Source organism: Antedon mediterranea, chromosome 7 (assembly GCF_964355755.1).
Source record: "Antedon mediterranea chromosome 7, ecAntMedi1.1, whole genome shotgun sequence".
Taxonomy (NCBI): Eukaryota; Metazoa; Echinodermata; class Crinoidea; order Comatulida; family Antedonidae; genus Antedon; species Antedon mediterranea.
The window spans coordinates 8,980,101-8,992,241 of record NC_092676.1 but is presented as its reverse complement, the minus strand read 5'-3'; the positions used below and the strand labels follow the sequence as shown (position 1 = coordinate 8,992,241).

The 12,141-nt window shown below is 33.5% G+C and overlaps 2 protein-coding genes across 2 annotated transcripts; one reads left to right on the top strand and one right to left on the bottom strand.

Moving 5' to 3' along the window:
- Positions 1-8,708: 8,708 nt before the first annotated feature.
- On the bottom strand, positions 8,709-9,166 carry LOC140054160 (histone H2A-like). The gene has a single exon (XM_072099047.1). It carries the CDS (start codon positions 9,084-9,086, stop codon positions 8,709-8,711), a length of 378 nt encoding a protein of 125 aa, XP_071955148.1. The 5' UTR covers positions 9,087-9,166.
- A 730-nt stretch (positions 9,167-9,896) lies between these two features.
- On the top strand, positions 9,897-10,727 carry LOC140055307 (uncharacterized). The gene is made up of 2 exons (XM_072100614.1): positions 9,897-10,151; positions 10,271-10,727. The coding sequence occupies exons 1-2, from the start codon at positions 9,931-9,933 to the stop codon at positions 10,686-10,688; spliced, it is 639 nt and encodes a 212-aa protein (XP_071956715.1). The 5' UTR covers positions 9,897-9,930; the 3' UTR covers positions 10,689-10,727.
- The last annotated feature ends 1,414 nt before the right edge of the window (positions 10,728-12,141 follow it).

Genomic DNA, 12,141 nt, shown 5'->3' with positions numbered 1-12,141 from the left:
ACTATAAATATATTTTACTGGCCTATAAAAAATATATTTTACTGGCCTATAAAAATTATTTTTTACTGGCCTATAAAAATATATTTTACTGGCCTATAAAAATATATATTTACTGGCCTAGCGGCAGTCAGATCCGTGTATATTCATTCCAGTATATATGTTCAAACTTGCTTTTATCTTGCGCGCCTCCTCGATCATAAAAATTGGTTTTCCTTCTACCGACCTGGTGGCAATAGCACAAGTTCCGATTATCAAACCCTGCATGTCCGGCCAGCGATTTTTTTTTTCGTACACAAGTTGGGGACCCCTCGTGAAACGTTACAAAATAAACATGAATAATTCATCAGTTAAATTTGTTGTTCCGTCTGCAACCAAGCGTATAGCAACAAGAAGTGATTACACGCACAACTAAACTGCGATACGATTCTTTCTACAGTAGGCCTAGGATTCTAGGTCAATTCACGTGATTGCCTTCGCGACAGCTAGGCAAGACATTAAACTAAGTAGTAATTGGACATAGCCCAAAGAAAGCTTAGACCCACAAGAATAAAAAATGTGTATAATTTGTGTACTGTAATTTTTTAATTCTGCTATTTTATTATCAAACAATATGCATGTACTCAAAGGAACTTTAAAAATGCGCGTATATGAACACATGAGATGGGAAGATTAGACCCACGAGAATAAAAAATGTATTTTTGTGTAATGTTTAATGTTTAATTTTGCTGACTTATTACTCGGACTGTGTCATACCTAACACACACACGTCACACACACCCACACAGCTACTACTAGAATATGGGTTTAGAGACTAATAATTAGGCCTAATAGTATTAATAGAAACTATAATTTTAACAAGTAATTCTTTAGTAATAAATTATATTAAAAACACCATAAACTAAAGGCTGATTATTTCGACAATCCACACAAAACGCGGCTATTCTTTTATGAAATCCCACGCGGCAACCACAGCGGAGATTAGGCCTAGAATCGTACCGCACTTGTGTACCTAATCACTTCTTGTTGCTATACGCTTGGGTGCACACGAAACAAGAAAATTTAACTGATGAATTATTCATGTTTATTTTGTGATGTTTCATGAGGGGGTCCCCAACAACGAAAAAAAAAATCGCATCCGGCCACCCGAAGCGGGCGGAAACATTGTGCGACAACCGCTGCAAATTCGTTTTCGTGTCCGCTGTACCTGTCAGATAGGTGGCGTGCTAAAGTCAAACTAGTAATCATTCGTCCAACGTTCAATTCTTTTGCACTGCTTTCTTCAACTCTGCTATAGATTTTTCAAGCCTTGTTTCACCTCCTCCTAATAAGGTAACTTCTATCTGCGAAAAATTAAAGTCTTGCAAAATCTTCTCTATCATGCTATTGCACATCTCGTCATCTCTAGTCTCGATACTTTTTTTCGCTAACTCAAAGGAATCTATTTCGTATAATTATCTCTCTTATTCTCTATTCCCTTTTTTTTGTGTGAAGCATTTTACACATAATTATGATAAAAAAAGCTATAGTAAAAGAACTTCTAAAAAACAAAACATTTATATAAGAGGCGTGTTTTCCTTATACGACGTGTGACTCTTTATGTTAACAAAGGCATATGTGGCGCTATTTTGTATGTATTTGTTTAAATATAGAAAATGTTACTCATTACGTAACTTTTAGAAGCGAGAGGAATCGTCCCAATTCGTGCTAAATCAATTATTACCGCGTTACTACTTTTATTTTACATAGGCCTATATAGGTTAAAATACCATAAAATGTAAATGCTACCACAATACGTTTGTTATTTGTGAGTATTGATCTCTAAAATGGTTTTCTATTATAATACATTTTAATAATCAATACATTTCTGAAAAATCAATCGATTATTTGAAATTTTTAAATCATATTAAAAAATTAAAGAAAAGCAAATAAATCTCTTTTGGTTCAACTGGTGGTTCTTAAGTATTACTTAATACTATTTGTATATCTTAGTATATGGTATAATACAAAAACATGCCTAATTCATATCTTATATTTTTAGCTTTATGACATGGAGGAAGCTCCTTCTTTGTTTATATTTATTAAAGATGTATTGTCCCCCTGAAAAAATAATTCTTAACAAATTTAAGAAAAATTATTTTAATAATCAATACATTTCTGAAAAATCACTGGATTATTTGAAATTATTGAATCATATTAAACAATTAAAAAAAAGGAAATAAATCTCTTTTTGGTTCTACTAAAAGAGCCTTGTGTTTTGAAAAAGCATCGAGTTTATCCACCGAATCCGTATGGAGTTCGGCCTTGTCTCTTTAGGCGTAGACGACATCCATGGCGATGACGGTCTTTCTCTTGGCGTGCTCAGTGTATGTTACAGCATCTCGGATGATATTCTCGAGGAATACTTTTATTATACCACGGGTTTCTTTCGTAGATAAGACCAGAAATACGCTTGACACCACCACGACGTGCAAAACGATGGATAGCTGGTTTTGCGATGCCTTGGATGTTATCACGAAAAACCTTACGATGACGTTTTGCGCCTCCTTTTGCAAGTCACTTTCCACCTTTACCTCTCACAGACATGTTTAATCGATATTAAGAATCACTCAGAATTATTCGAAATATGTGGAAACTGTCGAAATGCCGAAGTATTTATACGCTTTGTGCGGACGTTGCTCAACTGTAATTATGTCAATTTGCATTTCGTCAGTAACATAAATATCTCTAGAAAATTTGGGTCAGTCGTCCACCATCGAAACTATATATACAATGATCGTAACGAATAAAACTGAACAAAAAGGAATGTAAGTGCAAGGGTCAATAAAATCATCGTTGTTTGTCTTTGCAAAATAAAATATTATTAAATAAAAGGACTACTCTTTTATATATATAAATATTCAATCAACAGCACAGTTAATTATGGAAAAAAAAAGAATATGTTATGAGTCATTATTTCAATTTAATTATTAGTTATTATTTTGATATAGTAGTGATGTTTCGTTCACGACAAAGAAACACGACGCTTTAATGTCAGTACTACCGGTAAAATAAGTATTAAAAGGTAATACAACTATCTGTACAAAATTTTCTAAAAACTTAATTGTTATTATAATAGAGATAATATATAATATTCTACCGACCTGGTGGCAATAGCACAAGTTCCGATTATCAAACCCTGCATGTCCGGCCACCCGAAGCGGGCGGACCTTTCTTCGAAACATTGTGCGACAAACGCTGCAAATTCGTTTTCGTGTCCGCTGTACCTGTCAGATAGGAGGCGTGCTAAAGTCAAACTAGTAATCATTCGTCCAACGTTCAATTCTTTTGCAATGCAACACTGCACTGCTTTCTTCAACTCTGCTATAGATTTTTCAAGCCTTGTTTCACCTCCTCCTAATTATGTAACTTCTATCTGCGAAAAATCAAAGTCTTGCAAAATCTTCTCTATCATGCTATTGCGCATCTCGTCATCTCTAGTCTCGATACTTTTTTTCGCAAACTCAAAGGAATCCATTTCGTATAATTATCTCTCTTATTCTCTATTCCCTTTTTTTTGTGTGAAGCATTTTACCCATAATTATGATAAAAAAAAGTTATTCTAAAAGAACTTCTAAAAAACAAAACATTTATATATGAAGCGTGTTTTCCTTATACGACGTGTGACTTTTTATGTTAACAAAGGCATATGTGGCGCTATTTTGTATGTATTTGTTTAAATATAGAAAATGTTATTCATTACGTAACTTTTAGAAGCGAGAGGAATCGTCCCAATTCGTGCTAAATCAATTATTACCGCGTTACTACTTTTATTTTACATAGGCCTATATAGGTTAAAATACCATAAAATGTAAATGCTACCACAATACGTTTGTTGAGTATTGATCTCTAAAATGGTTTTCTATTATAATACATTTTAATAATCAATACATTTCTGAAAAATCAATCGATTATTTGAAATGTTTTAATCATATTAAAAAATTAAAGAAAAGCAAATAAATCTCTTTTTGGTTCAACTGGTGGCGCTTAAGTATTACTTAATACTATTTGTATATCTTAGTATATGTGTAGTGAATTTATCTTAGTTGGTTCCGAGCTTTCTCAGGCGTATATATTTCCACGCGACGTACACTGCTGTCACTGAATGGTATTTCATACAAAAAGTATATTTAACTCAACTAGAACTTTTATTCCTTGTAATTCGATTAATACATCTTTCTACCACTACCAGTCAAGCCTTAATATTTTCTTTATCATCTTTCCTTTTATCTACCTTGATCTTATTCTCTCTTCTCCCTAATATCTATTACATTCCACTTTTATACTGGACATGCAAATTTTAGGCTTCAGAGGAGAACATTTTCCCTCCAAAAATTATACGATTTTGATTGGCTAATAATATTAGGCGGACCTGGTCTAAAGCATCCTTCTCTAAACACAGAGAATCACAACATAAATAATATGACAATATGGTATAATACAAAAACATGCCTAATTCATATCTTATTTTTAGCTTTATGACATGGAGGAAGCTCCTTCTTTGTTTATATTTATTAAAGATGTATTGTCCCCCTGAAAAAATAATTCTTAACAAATTTAATAAAAATAATTTTAATAATCAATACATTTCTGAAGAATCACTGGATTATTTGAAATTATTGAATCATATTAAACAATTAAAGAAAAGCAAATAAATCTCTTTTTGGTTCAACTGGTGGCTTTGAAAAGAGCCTTGTGTTTTGAAAAAGCATCGAGTTTATCCACCGAATCCGTATAGTGTTCGGCCTTGTCTCTTTAGGCGTAGACGACATCCATGGCGATGACGGTCTTTCTCTTGGCGTGCTCAGTGTATGTTACAGCATCTCGGATGACATTCTCGAGGAATACTTTTATTATACAACGGGTTTCTTTCGTAGATAAGACCAGAAATACGCTTGACACCACCACGACGTGCAAAACGATGGATAGCTGGTTTTGTGATGCCTTAGATGTTATCACGCAAAACCTTACGATGACGTTTTGCGCCTCCTTTTCCAAGTCACTTTCCACCTTTACCTCTCCCAGACATGTTTAATCGATATTAAGAATCACTCAGAATTATTCGAAATGTGTGGAAACTGTCGAAAATCGAAATGCCGAAGTAGTTATACGCTTTGTGCGGACGTTGCTCAACTGTAATTATGTCAATTTGCATTTCGTCAGTAACATAAATATCTCTAGAAAAATTGGGTCAGTCGTCCACCATCGAAACTATATATACAATGATCGTAACGAATAAAACTGAACAAAGAGGAATGTAAGTGCAAGGGTCAATAAAATCATCGTTGTTTGTCTTTGCAAAAAAAAATAATATTAAATAAAAGGACTACTCTTTTATATATATAAATATTCAATCAACAGCACAGTTAATTATGGAAAAAAAAAGAATATGTTATGAGTCATTATTTCAATTTAATTATTAGTTATTATTTTGATATAGTAGTGATGTTTCGTTCACGACAAAGAAACACGACGCTTTAATGTCAGTACTACCGGTAAAATAAGTATTAAAAGGTAATACAACTATCTGTACAAAATTTTCTAAAAACTTAATTGTTATTATAATAGAGATAATATATAATATTCTACCGACCTGGTGGCAATAGCACAAGTTCCGATTATCAAACCCTGCATGTCCGGCCACCCGAAGCGGGCGGACCTTTCTTCGAAACATTGTGCGACAAACGCTGCAAATTCGTTTTCGTGTCCGCTGTACCTGTCAGATAGGAGGCGTGCTAAAGTCAAACTAGTAATCATTCGTCCAACGTTCAATTCTTTTGCAATGCAATACTGCACTGCTTTCTTCAACTCTGCTATAGATTTTTCAAGCCTTGTTTCACCTCCTCCTAATTATGTAACTTTTTTCTGCGAAAAATCAAAGTCTTGCAAAATCTTCTCTATCATGCTATTGCGCATCTCGTCATCTCTAGTCTCGATACTTTTTTTTGCTAACTCAAAGGAATCCATTTCGTATAATTATCTCTCTTATTCTATATTCCCTTTTTTTTGTGTGAAGCATTTTACCCATAATTATGATAAAAAAAAGTTATTCTAAAAGAACTTCTAAAAAACAAAACATTTATATATGAAGCGTGTTTTCCTTATACGACGTGTGACTTTTTATGTTAACAAAGGCATATGTGGCGCTATTTTGTATGTATTTGTTTAAATATAGAAAATGTTATTCATTACGTAACTTTTAGAAGCGAGAGGAATCGTCCCAATTCGTGCTAAATCAATTATTACCGCGTTACTACTTTTATTTTACATAGGCCTATATAGGTTAAAATACCATAAAATGTAAATGCTACCACAATACGTTTGTTGAGTATTATTATGAGGATTATTTGAAATTATTGAATCATATTAAACAATTAAAGAAAAGCAAATAAATCTCTTTTTGGTTCAACTGGTGGCTTTGAAAAGAGCCTTGTGTTTTGAAAAAGCATCGAGTTTATCCACCGAATCCGTATAGTGTTCGGCCTTGTCTCTTTAGGCGTAGACGACATCCATGGCGATGACGGTCTTTCTCTTGGCGTGCTCAGTGTATGTTACAGCATCTCGGATGACATTCTCGAGGAATACTTTTATTATACAACGGGTTTCTTTCGTAGATAAGACCAGAAATACGCTTGACACCACCACGACGTGCAAAACGATGGATAGCTGGTTTTGTGATGCCTTAGATGTTATCACGCAAAACCTTACGATGACGTTTTGCGCCTCCTTTTCCAAGTCACTTTCCACCTTTACCTCTCCCAGACATGTTTAATCGATATTAAGAATCACTCAGAATTATTCGAAATGTGTGGAAACTGTCGAAATGCCGAAGTAGTTATACGCTTTGTGCGGACGTTGCTCAACTGTAATTATGTCAATTTGCATTTCGTCAGTAACATAAATATCTCTAGAAAAATTGGGTCAGTCGTCCACCATCGAAACTATATATACAATGATCGTAACGAATAAAACTGAACAAAGAGGAATGTAAGTGCAAGGGTCAATAAAATCATCGTTGTTTGTCTTTGCAAAATAAAATAATATTAAATAAAAGGACTACTCTTTTATATATATAAATATTCAATCAACAGCACAGTTAATTATAGAAAAAAGAAGAAAATGTTTTGAGTCATTATTTCAATTTAATTATTAGTTATTATTTTGATATAATAGTGATGTTTCGTTCACGACAAAGAAACACGACGCTTTAATGTCAGTACTACCGGTAAAATAAGTATTAAAAGGTAATACAACTATCTGTACAAAATTTTCTAAAAACTTAATTGTTATTATAATAGAGATAATATATAATATTCAAAGTGAAAAACAAGATTTGGAAACTAATGAAATAAAATGCAAATAAATCCCTTTTATACACATGGTGGCTCTGAAAAGAGCCGTTCGGTTTGAATTAAATTAGCAGTATTTCACTTCTCTCCGACCTTCTTTGATGTCTTTTTAACTTTCGGCTTTTTAGCTTATTTGTCTTTGGCTTCTTAGGAGACTTGATAGACATTTTCGGCTTAGATTTATTTTTCTCAGACTTCTTGGGTGACTTGAATTTGGTAGCCTTCTTTACAATTGGTTTGTTTGCCTTCTTCGCTGCTAATTGTTTGGCCTTCTTTGCTACACTCTTTTCCTTCTCTGCAGCTGCTTTCTTCTCTGATCTTTCCATTTTTGCCATGGCAGCTTCATCACCCTTGGCTGTAGTCTGGTTCAGTTTAAATGAACCGCTGGCTCCTGCACCTTTTGCTTGAACAAGTTTGTTACTTTCGACACCACGTTTCAAAGCCAAACGAAGATGAGTTTTCATTTTAGTGGGTTCAACTTTGTAATAAGCTAGGATGTACTTGGCAATAGCCTGGCGAGATGAGCCGCTTTTGTCCTTCAAAGTACCAATTGCTGCCGTTACCATGTCGATGTACGTTGGGAGAGTAACAGGCTTCTTGGCTATAACAAGCTTCTTAGTTTTAGTTTGGTCAGCCATAACTTAACTTTTAACTTTACCAAACAGTTTAGTTGGTTGATGAGTGATACAACGCAGCGACGAACCTCATTTTTATCTACTCAATCGCGGACGTGTATGGACGAAACATCTCGTCGCCTTTTTTAGTTTCATAAAAGTGTGTTCTTTATTGTCTTTAAATACACATTTAAAGCATTATTTTAAATCATTTAATAAAACATTCGTTTTCTATATTATGTGAGATCTAATTCAGATGATTCTGTTTCATTGAACATATAATAAGCACTGGCAATTTTCAATTCTTGATTTAAAAAAAAATATTTATAATGGCTAATTATGTTTTTGATGACAGCATTTATTCCATAATGAACAATTCTAATATTAAAACTTATAGATGGACATGTATCTGACCTTTAATTTTAAAGGCAGTATTAATTTAATTAATAGTTCAACGAATAAAGTTGTCGTAAACGCATACTGAATATGTGATACCTAATGGCAAAATATTAATTTAGAGAATCAAAACCTACGACCCATTTTCGAAATTTTTGTATTGTATAATATTATTAACTGAGGCCAGGTATTGTACATTTATACAATTATAAACATTTATAAGGAAAAAATCACTAATCAAGTCTCTTTTTGTATTTTGGTGGCTTTGAAAAGAGCCGTTAGGTCTTAAGTAAAATATGTTTGCTTTGATGATTTACTTGACTTTGCTTTGAGTCTTTTTTGGTAGAAGTACAGCCTGGATGTTTGGCAATAAACTTCCCTGTGCAATGGTTAAACTTCCGAGAAAACGGTGTAATTCTTCGTCATTCCGGATGACAAGTTGCAGATGACGAGGGATAATTCTGCTTTTCTTGTTATCACGTGCAGCGTTACCGGCCAATTCTAAGATTTCAGCAGTCAAATACTCAAGTACAGCAGCCATGTAGACTGGAGCACCAGCACCAACCCGGGATGCATAGTTGCCCTTTCGTAAAAATCGGTGAACACCACCGACTGGGAATTGAAGTCCAGCACGGCTTGATCGGCTCTTGGCCTTTCCTTTAGCTTTGCCTCCTTTACCACGTCCAGACATTTTTTTATAGCTATAGCTATATTTTTTACACTATTTTGGAATACTATATTGAAAATGATACCAACTCTGCCAACCAATTAAGTCCGGTCTTGAACGGGCATGGTCCAACCACCCTCTTAAATTTGCGCCATATTCAAGAGTTGATGTAATTATCAAGAGGGGCTTATAGGCATAGCCTAGCCTCGACTCCGGACCCAGCATTGCTGAGCTCCGGAAACAAGTATACAAGTAAGTAAACAAGTAAACCAACTTAACATTTACCACGATTTAAATAGTATATTCAATACACCCTCTCGGAAACCTATGATTGAATTGGCAACGGGCTTTGGCGCCAACGATAATTGTTAACGCTTTATTCATAACAAGGGCATGACTAGATAAAAATGATTAGTGTGTTACTCTTTTTCTTTATTTTGATTATATACATAATTCGGGAATTTAAGTTTTAGGTAGTGACAGTAGCTATACGAAGGTGTTTTTAGTTTAGACTTTATATAACTTTGTAAAGTACATCGATATAATTAATAATAACAATTTTTTGGCATTGTACTTTTTTTTTTTATCAGTGGCACACTTCAACTTGTTAAGGTGCGTCCAAAGAAACAAAATATAACAATAAAAAAGAAAAATACAAAAATGGGAAAGTTCAAAAAAATATATATCTAAACAAACCGTCCGGGTTAAGACAAACATTCATATAGCGAATTGCACAAATATAATAGAAAATTAAAGCTTAAAAGACCTTAAAGAAATGTCTAATTGTTTTATTTGTAATATTGTTTATGAAAATAAAATGAAACTGTAAATGTATTAACCGGCCAATCAGAATCTCCCAAATTCGTTAATGATGATGTCATCATCATCAGTTGAAAACTATATAAAGAACAGAGGTTTCAATACAGCTTCACACAATCTTAGCTTCATCGAGAAGAATAACACAGAAGAAAATAACACAGAAGAACCGCAGAGAAAATTACATACTTGTAGCAAGATGTTTCCAGCAGTCATTTTCTCGAAGCCAACAAATCACCAGCTTGACCCTAGGCTAGCCAAGATCCCTCCTTCGTAAGTTTTTTTCTTCTTTTGTTTACATAATTATTACTATTATACTATTATTATATTACTAACAATTTTTTTTCTTCAAATCTTATTCTAAATTTTTGTTGTTTTTTTTTCCTACAAAGAACCGACCTGATACAGAAGGTCAGCACAACTATGCTGTTGCCTCCGCTGCCACCTTCAACAAAAAAGCAACCGTACGATTTCTTAATAGTCGGCGGTAAATTTCTTGGTGTAGCAGAGAAATTACAAGCATTTTTAGAAGAATGCCGCTGGACGGTGAAAATACTAACGGAAAGCAAAATGAAATGCGGTGTAGTTTCGGAAATCATGTTCGAACTAAATAAATGTGCAAGAATTTTGATACTGTGGCCGTTATTCAAAGAAGAAGAGACTGTAAACACGATAGCGTATATAATGCAACAATTTGGTGATTACGAACAATCGAGAATGCCGATGTCAGAAGGCTACAAGATGCAATTTCTAACCGTAGGTTACGTGAATATTGAATGTTTCAGGGCCAAAAAAAACAGCGTAAAATAAGATGAATTGTCGATATCATCATGGTCTGCTCTGATTGCAAAAAAACGACATATTTTCTCTGAGATTTCTTTTTTTTTTAAAGTTAGTTTTTAAGTCAAGTTGCATTGCATAGTTTTTCTGTAAAAATGTATGAAGATCAAAATAAAAGAAAAAGAAAACGACAAATTGTTTCAGGTTTTTAAATTTTTTTCTTTTAAACTGTTGATCGCATGAAGCAGCGACTGCGCTTTGACGATTGTACGACTGCGGGAAGCAACCGCAACTAACACTATAAATATATTTTACTGGCCTATAAAAAATATATTTTACTGGCCTGTAAAAATTATTTTTTACTGGCCTATAAAAATATATTTTACTGGCCTATAAAAATATATATTTACTGGCCTAGCGGCAGTCAGATCCGTGTATATTCATTCCAGTATATATGTTCAAACTTGCTTTTATCTTGTTTTCCTTCTACCGACCTGGTGGGAATAGCACAAGTTCCGATTATCAACCCTATCGGACCTTTCTTCGAAACATTGTGCGACAAACGCTGCAAATTTGTTTTCGTGTCCGCTGTACCTGTCAGATAGGTGGCGTGCTAAAGTCAAACTAGTAATCATTCGTCCAACGTTCAATTCTTTTGCAATGCAACACTGCACTGCTTTCTTCAACTCTGCTATAGATTTTTCAAGCCTTGTTTCACCTCCTCCTAATTAGGTAACTTCTATCTGCGAAAAATCAAAGTCTTGCAAAATCTTCTCTATCATGCTATTGCACATCTCGTCATCTCAAGTCTCGATACTTTTTTTCGCTAACTCAAAGGAATCCATTTCGTATAATTATCTCTCTTATTCTATATTCCCTTTTTTTTGTGTGATGCATTTTACACATAATTATGATAAAAAAAAGTTATTGTAAAAGAACTTCTAAAAAACAAAACATTTATATATGAGGCGTGTTTTCCTTATACGACGTGTGACTCTTTATGTTAACAAAGGCATATGTGGCGCTATTTTGTATTTATTTGTTTAAATATAGAAAATGTTACTCATTACGTAACTTTTAGAAGCGAGAGCAATCGTCCCAATTCGTGCTAAATCAATTATTACCGCGTTACTACTTTTATTCTACATAGGCCTATATAGGTTAAAATACCATAAAATGTAAATGCTACCACAATACGTTTGTTATTTGTGAGTATTGATCTCTAAAATGGTTTTCTATTATAATACATTTTAATAATCAATACATTTCTGAAAAATCAATCGATTATTTGAAATTTTTTAATCATATTAAAAAAATTAAGAAAAGCAAATAAATCTCTTTTTGGTTCAACTGGTGGCTCTTAAGTATTACTTAATACTATTTGTATATCTTAGTATATGGTATAATACAAAAACATGCCTAATTCATATCTTATTTTTAGCTTTATGACATGGAGGAAGCTCCTTCTTTGTTTATATTTATT

Coding starts and splice junctions, on each gene's coding strand:
- LOC140054160 (XM_072099047.1), bottom strand. CDS start 9,086: ATGTCTGGACGTGGTAAAGGAGGCAAAGCTAAAGGAAAGGCCAAGAGC.
- LOC140055307 (XM_072100614.1), top strand. CDS start 9,931: ATGATGATGTCATCATCATCAGTTGAAAACTATATAAAGAACAGAGGT. Junction 10,152..10,270: donor CTAGCCAAGATCCCTCCTTC/GTAAGTTTTTTT, acceptor TTTCCTACAAAG/AACCGACCTGATACAGAAGG.